Source organism: Oryctolagus cuniculus, chromosome 21, assembly GCF_964237555.1.
Source record: "Oryctolagus cuniculus chromosome 21, mOryCun1.1, whole genome shotgun sequence".
NCBI lineage: Eukaryota > Metazoa > Chordata > Mammalia > Lagomorpha > Leporidae > Oryctolagus > Oryctolagus cuniculus.
The window spans coordinates 13,221,144-13,233,590 of NC_091452.1; the positions used below are offsets into that span (position 1 = coordinate 13,221,144).

The 12,447-nt window shown below is 56.1% G+C and overlaps 1 protein-coding gene across 9 annotated transcripts in view; it reads left to right on the top strand.

Moving 5' to 3' along the window:
* Positions 1-12,447, top strand: part of RNFT2 (ring finger protein, transmembrane 2) — an 80,360-nt gene that overhangs the window by 55,508 nt on the left and 12,405 nt on the right. For 3 of the 9 annotated variants that reach the window (XM_051826631.2, XM_051826634.2, XM_051826632.2), the window contains exons 8-11: positions 182-331; positions 2,759-2,824; positions 2,950-3,051; positions 9,448-12,010. In XM_051826631.2, the coding sequence (XP_051682591.2) occupies positions 182-331; positions 2,759-2,824; positions 2,950-3,051; positions 9,448-9,582 (453 nt within the window). In that variant the 3' untranslated portion in view covers positions 9,583-12,010. Of the gene's footprint in view, positions 1-181; positions 332-2,758; positions 2,825-2,949; positions 3,052-9,447; positions 12,011-12,447 lie in introns of those variants that run through there. The other 6 variants (XM_051826635.2, XM_051826636.2, XR_011385211.1 and 3 more) reach the window with 5 other exon arrangements.

Sequence of the window (12,447 nt, forward strand, 5' to 3'; positions counted from 1 at the left end):
GATCTGGGCTGGCGAGCAGTGGTCGAGGGATGTAAGCAGGGCGTCTCCCTGGCCCCATCGCAGCCCTGTCAGAGCTGCCTCGTGTGCTCCCCAGAGTCCGTGAATGAGTGGTCCGTGTGAGGCTGCTCGGCACGGTCCTCCCAGACGATGACGGGCCGTCCGGCCATCCGTGTGCTTGCAGGGGAAGTTCTACCTGGTCATCGAGGAGCTGAGCCAGCTCTTGCGCTCCCTGGTCCCCATCCAGCTGTGGTACAAGTACATCATGGGGGACGACGCCTCCAACAGCTACTTCCTGGGAGGGGTCTTGATCGTCCTCTACAGCCTCTGCAAGGTGAGGTGGCCATGGGAGGGCGGCTCGTGCACTCAGCAGGCCTGCCGAGGGCCCTCTGGGAGCCTGGAATCCCCATGCTAATGCTTGTGTAATTGATGCAAAATGTACGGAACACACAACTAACCACTTATCATGCGAAGTGTAGATTGCAGTGGCACTTAGTGTCGTGCAGCCAACACCTCTGCCTAGGGTATGTTCATCTCCCCGGAAGGAAGCCCTGGGCCCCGTAAGCAGCCACTCCTCACTCCCCGCCCCCACTCCTCTTCCCCAGCTCATGGCAGCCACCTAGCCACTCTGTTTCTGAATTAACCTACTCTGAATGCTTTTATGAAAACAGTCTTACAATGTCAGACTGTTGGTGTCGCCTTCTTTCATTTAGCATAACATCCTCGCAGTTCATCCACTTTGTAGCTTATTTAAATTTTGCTGTGTATTTATTTAAGAGACAGAGAGAGATAGGCAGAGTACTCCCATCCACGGGTTCACTCCCCAGATGCCCGCAACCACTGAGGCTAGGTTGGGGCGGAAGCTGGAAGCTGGGAACCCAGTCTGGGTGCCACATGTGCGGCAGGGACCCAAGTACTTGAGCCATTACCTGCTGCCTCTCAGAGTCTGCTGTCACAGGGAGCTGGAGTCAGGAGCCATAGCCAGGGGCTGAACCACGGTACTGTGAGGGAGGACATGGGCATCTTTTTCTTTTAACATGTATTTATCTGTTTAAAAGGTGGAGTTATGGAGAGGGGGAGGCAGAGAGAAAGTCTTCCATCTGCTGGTTCACTCCCCAAATGGCTACAATAGCCTGGGCTGGGCCAGACTGAAGCCAGGAGACAGGCGCTGCATCCAGTTCTCCCTTGTGGGTGCAGGGACTCAAGGACTTGGGCCATCTGCTGCTGCTTTCCCAGGTATGTTAGCAGGGAACTGGATCAGAAGTGGAGCAGCTGGAACTTGAACTGGCACCCGTATGGGATACCGACACTGCAGACAGTGGCTTAATCCGCTACAGCACAATGCTGGCCCCAGACATGGGCATCTTAACACCCGCTGCGTCAGTACTTACGATGGCTCGAGCCCCCTTGTCTCTTGCCTGTGAAGCTCACCGTTCTACTGTCCTTTGACATTTCATTTTCACAGCAGCCGTTCGACAAGCACTGTTATTACTTCCATTTTATAGTCAGGGAAACTGAGGCTTGGAGAGGTAAAGTTACTTGCCCAGTCCCACTCAGCTAGAGACGACAGAACACAGCATCAGACCCAGGCAGGCTGCCTTCAGAGCTGGAGGTGTTAACCACCTGCCACTGAACCGCCAGTGCTTTACTTTCATCGTTAGTTCAGATCCTGGGTTTTTTCCCAAAAATAACAGCGTCTACCAGACAGACATTTGACTTGCTGCTGAAGACACCCACATCTCATATTGGAGTCCTTGAGTTCAGGACCCACCTCTGGCTCCGACTCCAGCTTCCTGCTCATGCAGACCCTGGGAGGCAGTGGAGATGGCTCAAGTCATTGGGCTCCTGCCACCCACATAGCAGACTTGGACTGAGTTCCCAGCTGCTGGCTTTGGATTCAGTCTGTTATTGTGGCATTTGTGGACTGAACCAGTAGATTAGACAACCCCCAACCCCCTCCCCCCATATAGAAACTTTAAAAGTACATCCTCCTTGGGGCTGGCGCTGTGGCATAGGGGTAAAGCTGCCGCCTGCAGCGCCAGCATCCCATATGGGCGCCGTTTCAAGTCCAGGCTGCTCCACTTCCAATCCAGCTCTCTGCTGTGGCCTGGGAAAGCAGTGGAGGATGGCCCAGGTTCTTGGGCCCCCACACCCACGTGGGAGACCCGGAGGAAGCTCCTGGCTCCTGGCTTCAGGTCAGGGCAGTTGCGGCCAGGGCAGCCACTTGGAGAGTGAACCGGCGGATGGAAGACCTCTCTCTCTCTGCCTCTCCTCTCTCTGTGTAACTCTTACATTCTCCTCTTTCTTTATTCCTGACTGGAGTGACTCCTAGGGGAAGGGATGTATTCTGTGTTCCTTTCCCCAGCAGGTGCAGCCGTGCAGTGTCGGTCACTGGGGCTTAGCCTGCTTGCTGATTCTGATTAACTGGCAGTGGCTGACTGGAGTGCTAGATGGGTCTGGCTGGGCTCAATGGAATACTTCTGTGATTGATTAGCAATGCCTGCCCTGGCCTCAGGGGTGGAGAAAGGCAGTGTGTGTGCCATTTCTTGGCTGTCCTGGCCTAGGGGAGACTGTTGCTATCAGACAGCAAAACAAAGGCTAAGCAAAACTAATGGGAATGAAGAAATAAAACAGGAGAAAACATCTAGAAAGGTTCTGAGTCAAGGACACAGCGGCAGGGTGGGGAGGTCTCTCGGGGGGGGGTGTGGGGGGCTCTGAAGCACCCTGGTGCCCGTCAGCAGTTGTCCTGCTCTCCTTGCAGTCGTTCGACATCTGTGGCCGCGTAGGTGGCGTGAGGAAAGCCCTGAAGCTTCTCTGCACCTCCCAGGTGAGTGGGCTTCGGGGGTCACCACTGAGGCCCCGGGGCCAGGGACCGCGGGTCTCGTGGCGCTTCCCAGGGCCTCGCTCCCACGAGGCCCAGAGCTGTGTTTGCCTCTCCCTTGCCCCGAGCAGAATTACGGGGTGCGAGCCACGGGGCAGCAGTGCACAGAGGCCGGTGATATCTGTGCCATTTGCCAGGCCGAGTTCCGAGACCCTCTGATTCTCCTGTGCCAGGTGAGTGGGGCTGGGCGGGGCCGTCGGGTTGAGGCCGGGGACAGCAGGGCCACTCCCTGGGGAAGAGCCGAAGTCTGTGCTGAGACCACACCTCAGGGTTCTGCTGTGGGATTGGACGGGGATCTGAGCAGGATTGGAGTCAGCCAGACCTGGGTTCAGATCTCAGCTCTGCCTCTTACTAGCCGGGTGGCTTTACTTAGCCTGTCTGAGCCCCAGTTTCCTTGGTCAGAGACAGCAATGCCAAACTCAGGGTGGTGTCCCAGCAAAGTGTGACCCCCGAGGCATTCCCCACGCTGAGTGGGTCACTCCCTCCATCCCACTGAGCCTTGGTTTTCCTCCTGTGTGAAATGGGCATAATAATAGCAATACTACTTCCTAGAGCTATTACAACCATGAAACGAGGTCATCTGCAGAGAAAGCCGCATTTGCATTAGTCAGCAGCTGCAGAAGCTGCAGTATCACAACGATTGTGATCAGCACTCGTTTTCGTTATTAGTCGCAGGTCACCCGTCCATGATAGGAAGTGCTGCTCAGCCCCTCTGAACTCCCTCCGCCCCTCCCTGCTCCGCCCCCTGACACCAGGCGCTGGCTGCCAGTTCATCGAATGTGTGCTGGGCGAAAGCATCCTGTCAAACACCGGGGAGGCGGGGCCCAGGGCCCAGGGACCCTGCCCCTGCCCGGGGAGGAAGCAGACACATAAATAACTGAGACAAAGCAGGCGGTGCTCAGCGCTATGGAAGAGAGAGGCAGGCAGCTTCCCCGGGGACTGGGGCAGAGGACGGTGGCTCCCAGGTCGGGGAGGGTTTTCTGGAAGAGGCCAGACGGAATCGGAAGGCAGGTGGCCCCCTCTGCAGCTTCCAGGAGGCAGGGGTCCTGTTCTAGCATCAGTAAAAATTATTTTATTGCTGTTAGAGATTTTAGAGGGGGATCATTTTATTTATTTGAGAGGCAGAGAGAGGGACAGAGACAGACAGACAGTTCCCATGTTCTGGTTCACTTCTCAAATGCCCACAACAGCCAGGGCTGTGCCAGGCTGAAGTCAGGAGCCAGGAGTGAAATCCAGGTTTTGCACGTGGGTGGCAGGGACCCAAGTACTTGAGCCGTCACCTGCTGCCTCCCAGCGTGTGCATTCGCAGGAGGCTAGAATGCAGAGCCGAGCTGGGACTGGAACTCGGGCACTTTGCTCTAGGACGCAGGTGCCTTCACCACCACCAGGCCGAATGCCCACCCCTAATTCTACTTCCTTTCAAGTCGATAATGTACTTGGATGAGTTGAAACTCAAGAAGGAAACTCAGGAAACACGATGAATAAATGCAGGATGGGACCAGAGCTGGATTCTGGGAGGGAGAAGAGGATTTAGTAGAAAAGCCGTTTCCTGAGACCCAAGGCAGGCCTGCAGTCTGATGGCAGGAGCGCATCGGGTGGGTCGGTTTCCCAGCTCGGATGCAGGTGCCGTGGCGGTGCGAGATAACATTCTGGGAGACAGCCGGGTGCGGTGTGTGGAGAGTTCCTGTTCCATCTTTGCAGCTTTTCTGCAAGGCTAAAATAAATCCAAAGTACAAAGCTTACTGTAAAAATGTTCTGAAAGATGGCAAAGGAGAAGGGAGACAGGCCTCCTACAGTGCCCCAACCCCCAGTTTACTCACACAGGCAACCACCATGACCAGCGTCCTTTTAGCCCTCAAGAGCTGCTTTTACAGAATTTACATATATATATATATATTTGACAGGCAGAGTTAGACAGTGAGAGAGAGAGAGAGAGAGAAAGGTCTTCCTTCTGTTGGTTTACCCCACAAATGGCTGCTATGGCCAGCACACTGCTCTGATCCAAAGCCAGGAGCCAGGTGCTTCCTCCTGGTCTCCCAAGGACCTGGGCCATCCTCCACTGCCTTCCCGGGCCACAGCAAAGAGCTGGACTGGAAGAAGAGCAACCGGGACAGAACCCGGCGCCCCAACGGGACTAGAACCCGGGATACTGGCGCCGCAGGTGGAGGATTAGCCTAGTGAGCCGCGATGCCGGCCCAGAATTTACATATATTTATATATTCATATATGTATATGTGTATACACACACACAATCTTTTTTTAAACAACATAAGTTGTTGCATATTGTTCACAAGCTGCTTGCTACACCTTGCCTTTTTAACTTGAAACTCTGTCTTCAGGATTGCTCCCTTTCTAGTTCTTAGCTGCGTAACACAGGATTTCACGGATAGACCACCATTCGTTTCATCATTCTCCTATTGATAGGCAATTAGTAGCTTCTAATCTCTTGTTATTGCAAATATGGCTGTCATAAGCGATCTGCAGTGGGCAGATCCGTGGCACCTGCCTGGGCCCATTGTGCTGACTAAATGAGTTAATTCAAGGGTAGCCATTTGGACGACCCCTGGCACATGGTCCGAGTTGGATAAATACTAGCCCTTATGGGCACACATTCCATTTCACACATTTGCAGGCTCTTGGTAGCATCAATCCCCGGCAGTAGAACTACCAGGTCAGAGGGTGCACGGTTTGGACAGCTTTTGCTAAGTTCCCCTGCGTAAAGAATGCACCGCTTGCACCCCAAGCTCGGAGCGGGACGTGGCCTCCTGCTCCTTCCCTCACCAGCGCTCAGCGTTACCCAGCTTCTTTTGAGCTTTGCCAATCTGACAGGTGACAAATGCCGTCTCAGTGCGCTTGCGATTTGCATTTCCCTAATTATGAGCGTGGTTGAGCATCTTTTCAGATGCTTCCGAGCCATCTGTATTTCCTTCCCAGGAGCAGGGATTGTTTGAACATGACGTCAAGGTAGAAGTCTTTCTTCTCTGCCGGCAATCTCTCCGAGCCTCAGTCTGGAGGCCTCTTCCCCGTTTGTCCCCTGGTCCCACTGTGCCTGCCCACCGCTGGGTTAGGAGTCCTTAGGCGGGCTCTGACGAGACGCCATTGTCCCAGGTCCGTGGTGGTTGAAGACCACAAACATCACCAGGCTGAGCCTTCACCCAGCCCTGCCCTGCCTGCTCGCCCCCCTGCGGGGCCTGCACGGGCCCCGACGACTTGCACAGGTGAAAGGGCCTTGCTGATGCCTGACCCGGCTGAATGATTGAACCAATGAATGAATGAATGACTCAGCTGACTCTGCCTCCCTGACTGATCGCGCTCCCAGCTGTAGATGCCCATGCTTGTCCTTCGTGACGCTTTCTACGTTCTTAGCGAGATGGTTGTACGAGGTTTGTTTCCCCTCTGCCAGGCTGTGAGGAACTTGAGACTGGAGATCAGGCCTGTGTTGTTTAGCAACAGAACCACAGAGCTGGCTCTATAAACTGGATGGATGGGTGGAGGGAGGGAGGGAGAAGGGGGAGGGTGGGTGGGATGGTGATCAGGTTGAGGAGTAGGTGGGTATGTGTAGAGGTAGGTAAATTGAGGTATAAGGGGTGGATGACCATGTGGATGGACATCTAAGTGGGTGGCTAGATGGGTAGATGAGTGGATGGACCGATGGCTCAATGAATGGATGAAGTAGGTGGGTGGATGAATGAGAGGGAAGGGAGGGGAACAGAGGAGAAGGAAGCTAATGAGCAGACCAATGGATGAGAACTCGTTTGGTTAAAACAACATCCTGTCTCCCCCTCAAAGAGTCACCCAGTTAAGAGGGTGTGTCACTCCCATCCCCCCACCCACCCCAAGCTAGGGAGACTATAGCTGGAAGCTGGCCAGGCAGACACTGAGTGTGTGCCTAGGCACTCCCCAGTCTGTCACCCACACGTGCGGATGGCACGACCCCGACAGGCTACGGGCGGCCAAGCAAGGGCACTTCGAACGCAGTGAGAGGAACTTGGTGTGGCAGAGGGTTCCTTTGCCAGAAAAGAGTGGGCAGATGATGAGGAGACGAGCTGCCCGCGTTCTTGGTGGCGGTGAGAGCTGAGCTCTGTGTGCTGCGGGGTAGGAAGGAGAGGGCGGAGGGCAGCGGCTCTGATCTGCCCCCTTCCTCCCATGAGGCCTTACGTGTTCCCAACGACCAGACGCCTCGCAGGGAAACGCCAGTCCTGTTGCACAGAGGAGGGACCTCGGGCTCCCAAAGGCAAAGCCTTGCTGCTCCTAGAGGCAGAACCGGGATCCCAGCCCAGAGCCTCGGCTGCCGTTGGCCAGGCCCTTCCCACGGGCTCGGCCTCTTGCTTTGAGATGTCCCAGAAGCTGCCTTAAGAACGAGAACACTGTTCCCAGGAGCTCCTGGCAGCGTGCTGTGCCCTGTGGAGCGGAGCCTGTGCACCGCGCCTCCTCAGAGGAATGTGTGGCTGAGCTGGGGTGGACGCTGCGAACACCTGCTTCCGGCTCCTCCCCCAGCCCGCACTCAGCACCAGCAGGGTCGCCAGCACCAGCTTGGTAGTCCCGATGGTGCCCCTCCATGTCAGCTGTCATCCAGGAGTGAAAATGCCAGCCCTGGGCAGCTTGCGGGTTTGTTTAAATACAGTCCTGTAAGGCGTTGTGTGTAGCCATGTGTGGGTGAGCGTCAGAGCCTGTTACACCAGTAGCCAGTGTCAGTGTTTAAGTGGACGTGGCTGGCCTGGTGTGCGGGGAAGAGATCCATAGTTAGGTTGGGGCAGGGGGTGTGTGTCTCCCATGTCATGCTTTCGCTCATGTCATTGTTCATAAATAAGTGCTTCAAAACCCCTCCCCACACTCTCCACATGCGAACACTAACAGTCTAGGGTAATGGGCAAGAGTGTCTGCTGCAGAGTTCTTATGTCAGCAATGGTGCAACACCCACTGGCTTCGAGGGAAAGACTTACTGTCTCAGTTTCTGTGGGTCGAGGATCCAGGCCCAACTTAACTGTGTGCCCCCTCCCGGTCATCTCCGGGCTGCATCGGGTGGCTCTTGGCAGGATTCAGGTCTTCCCAGGTTAGGTTGATTTTTTTTTTTTTGTAAAGATGTATTTATTTTTAAGAGTGTATTTATCTGAAAGGCAGTTACAGAGAGAGAGCGTGCTTCCATCCTCTGGCTAACTCCCCAAATGGCTGCAGTGCTGGCCCTGTATTTTCTTTTTTTTATTATTTGAAAGGCAGAATTAGAGAAGGGGAAAGAGAGAGAGAGAGAGAGATCGTCCATCGTTGGTTCACTCCTCAAATGGCCAGGGCTGGCTCAGGCCTGAAGCCAAGAGCCAGAAGTTTCATCCGGGTCTCCCACGTGGTTGAGAGGGGCCCAGGTATTTGAGCCATCTTCCACTGCTTCCCCAGGCACATTAGCAGGGAGCTGGATTGGAAGTGGTGCAGCCGAGACAAACCAGTGCCCATATGCCTCATCGCAGGCAGCCGCTTAACCCACTATGCCACAGCGCTGGCCCGCTAAGTGCTTTTTTTTTGAAATAAATAATTTGAAAAGCAGAGAGACAGAGCACCCATCTTTGGTTCACTCCACAGACACCTGTAACCGCTGGAGCTGGGTCAGGCTAACAGGGAGCCAGGCACCTGATCCAGGTCTCTCGTGGGACTGGCAGGGACCCAAGTATTTGAACTCTCAGCTGTTCCCTCCTAGGATGTGTGTTAGCAAAAAGCTAGGATCAGGAGTGGAACTAGGACTTGAACCCCGGCACTCCGATGTGGGATGTCGATCTCTTCGCAGGCACCTTAAGCATTAGGCCCCTCTAAGTGCTTTTTAACATCTTAATCTTCCTGTGGGGGTTATTGTCCCCATTTTACAGATTAGCAGACTGAGGCACAGGGCGGTTAAGTCACCTCTCCATGTGGTATAGCCAGGGAATGCAAGAACCTGCTGGTCTTTCTAGTCTCTCTGCCTTTCTCTTGACCCCTGTCTTCTGTTCTCAACCCAGCAGGCAAAGGGATCTTTTAAAACCGCAGGTCACATCAGTCCTCTGCTCAGAGCCCCTAGCATGGCTCCAAGCTCCTCTTCAGGATAGAAACCAAAGTCCTCCCAGGAGCCCACCAGGCCCTGCAGTGCCGCAGCTGCCTCTCTGAGCTCATCCCCTCCCACCCTCTCCCCCTCAATGCTCGGCCACACTCTCGCTGTTTCCCTAGCACGTCGGGGACCTGGGGCCTCGGAACCTTTGCACATGCCCTGCCCACTGCGAGAAGTGCTCTCCCCCCAAATATCAGGGCTCCCTCCTCACCCTCCGTCAAGATTTACCCAAATATCAGCGACCCTGTGAAGTTCCCTGTGTGGGTTAGCATGCGGGCCCCCCCGACGCACCCCGCACCCCTCCCCTGCCTCTCACGCTAGTGCTCACCCCAGCATCCCGGACCGCGTGGAGATGCACGGTGCCAGCCGTCTCTCCCGCCGGGGCGCAGGTGCCGCGAGGGCAGGGATGGGCTCTTCGGTCCGCGGCTGTGTCTCCAGCTCCCAGGACCGAGGCAGACACTCAGTAAAGAGCTCCTGGCCATGCCGATTGCTGTCCCTGCAGCACGTGTTCTGTGAGGAGTGCCTGTGCCTGTGGCTGGATCGCGAGCGCACCTGCCCGCTCTGCCGCTCGGTTGCCGTGGATACCCTGCGCTGCTGGAAGGACGGGGCCACCTCCGCACACTTCCAGGTGTATTAGGGCCGCCCCGGGAGAGGCAGGAGGGCCGGCGTCCCTAGGCCCAGCCCTGCACTGCTCCCTGCCGCTGGGGAGGTCTCCCGACTCAGACCTGATCTCCCAGGTAGGTCGTCCATCCTCCCTCCGAGTCAGACACCTGGTGGTGTGTGAAGGCCCCACCTGTTGGTGACTTTAACTTAGTACCTAGCACGTGATGGTGCATACTAGGGAGGAGCCTGGAAGTCACCACCTCCCCCCTACCACGTCCCTGGGATAACCTGACGTAGTGAACACCTAGTGTGTGCCAGGCACAGCAGGCCACACCCTGCGTGGGTCACCTCCCGTCACTCTCACAGCGGTCCAGTGACAGGGGTCTTGTTGGTTCCCCCATTTGACAGATGAGAAACCTGGGGCACGGAGCTTGATGGGGTAACTTTCCCAGGGTCACAAGTTTGCAGCACAGGCCCGGTCTGGCTTCCAGCGTGCAGCCAGCCCTACGGTTCAGATGCTGCAGGCGTGAGGCCCAGTTAGTGGGTGTGGTTTGCCAGCAACACAGGAGGTGAGCCGAGGCGCTCCCTGGGTGAGAATCAGCGTCGCAGGTGCAGAGCGTGTGAAATACGGACCGCACGGGGGACGCAGACTGTCAGCGTTAGTTCCTGAGTCTCCTGTGGCTGCGTCCATGGAAAGACTGGGCCCTTAGAATTGCTGTCTTCCTGGGCTGTGGAGGTGGGAGTGCCCACACCCACAGCGGCGTCGAGAAAGCTCAGCCTGGCCCAGGCATAGGGATCCTGGGCTTCCCGCCTTGACTTCCCTACTCCTGCTCCTCCTCCTCCCTTTCCTCCTCCTCCTCCTCTTCCTCCCCCTCCTCCTCCTCTGTCCTGTCCCTCACTGAAGTCCCAGGCCTGTCGGTAGCTCCTGTGGACGCTGCCATCTCCCCAGCTCGTCTTCAGAGTAGAAGGGACGAGCCTGTTGGGATTTCTCCCCAAACCAGGGAGGCAGCACAGAGCACAGTCCCGATCTGTAATCCCTGTGATAAAAGGATTCTGTAATCCCTGTGATAAAAGCCCTGCCAATGTCCACGGCAAAATTAGGTCTCTGCCTGCAAAACTCTCCCTGCTCGGCGTCTGAACGAGACGGCACAGGTGACCACACACGAGCTGCTGGAATCTTGCCCACCCTTCTCTCCCAACTCTATTCTCTCATTGTCAGCCTCAGCACCACGGCTGGTGCCAATGACAGCATTACAGGGAAAGCCATCGCATAGCCAGTGAGCAGATGAGCACACAGGCCCCAGGAGAAACTGGGGGAGGCTGAGTGCCCCCACCCAGTAGACTCGGGCCGTTGGTCCCTGAGTCCCGTTGGTCCCGCCACACCAGGACTCTCCTTAGCTCAACATCCTGGCTCTGCCCGTCCCCAGCTGGACATCGCTTCCAGGGCCGTGTGGCATCTTTCAAGCTCTGTTGCCATGGCAATGGCTGTGGAGGTACAGTCCTGCTTGCTGGAAAATCAAGTAGGAAAAGGAAGCAGAGGGAAACAAGCTGGGGTGGGGGGGCGTGGCTGCTCTGCGTCTCCCCCCTGGAGGATGAGCTGATGGGAGGCACTGGAAGATCTCCCTGCCCTCGAAGATGCCCTCGAAGAAGCACAAGAGATGGCAGCTGGAGGAGGCTTCCTGAAGTGCCAGCGTGTCGAGGGCAGACCTGGAATCCTGAGCCCGAAAGCTGCACGGCTCTGGGAAGTCGCTGTATCTCCCGGTAGCCATCCCTGGGGAGACGCAGCCTAAGCAGATTATCCGCCGGAATCAAGGCAACACACGCTTTCATTTACTGGTGAACAAGCTCACCGTGCCCGTGCCCCAAAAAGAAAAAAACTAACATGCTGCACATGATGAGACAGCCGCTGCCGCTGTGGACTTGGCACCCGGAGGGGACAGCGGGAGCAGGTGAGATGGTTTAGTTTAGGACTTGACTTACCCGCTCCCTCTGGGGTGTCCTATTTGGAGGGTCTCTCCTGGGTGGGTTTCACTTCACCTGGCTTGGGGTGGGGGCATGGCTAATGCAGTTCTCCAAGCAGCAGGCCTGACAGAAGAGCCCAGAGACTCCACTGGAAAAAAAATTAGTATGCCCTCCTCCCGCTGTGGGCTTGCAACATGTTTGTTATAAACAGGGTTACTCCAGCATCAGGGCCCAAGGATCCTGCTCTGAACTTTTATAACCCACTGACTCGAGTTCCACGCAGTCCTCAGAAATGGCCCCATCCACACGGAAGATCCTGAGAAGAGTAAATGTAGGGGGAAGGGAAGGCGAGCTCTGGGCCCGGCGGGAGAGGAGGAGGGGCCAAGCCTGCGGGAGCCGTCGGGAGTCCCGGGGACTTGCAGCGCTTTCGCTGTGGGACAGACAGCGCCGCCCATCTCGCTGCTGGGGACTCGCTGTCAATAAAGATCGTGTTTGCACAATTGTGTTCATGGTTTTTTTTTGTTTGGACAGGCAGAGTAGATAGAGAGAGAGAGACAGAGAGAAAGGTCTTCCTTTGCCGTTGGTTCACCCTCCAATGGCCGCCGCATGGCTGATGGCAGGAGCCAGGTGCTTCTCCTGGTCTCCCATGGGGTGCAGGGCCCAAGCACTTGGGTCATCCTCCACTGCACTCCCTGGCCACAGCAGAGAGCTGGCCTGGAAGAGGGGCAACCAGGACAGAATCTGGAGCCCCGACCGGGACTAGAACCCGGTGTGCCAGTGCCGCAAGGCGGAGGATTAGCCTAGTGAGCCATGGCGCCAGCCGTGTTCATGGTCTTGATTTTCTTTTTCCCACTTCTAAGGCAAGCAAACCGATGGAGATCAGATGTGAAGCGCTTGGTGGAGTAGGTGCATTGTCTTACGTTGGTTTCCCTACAGA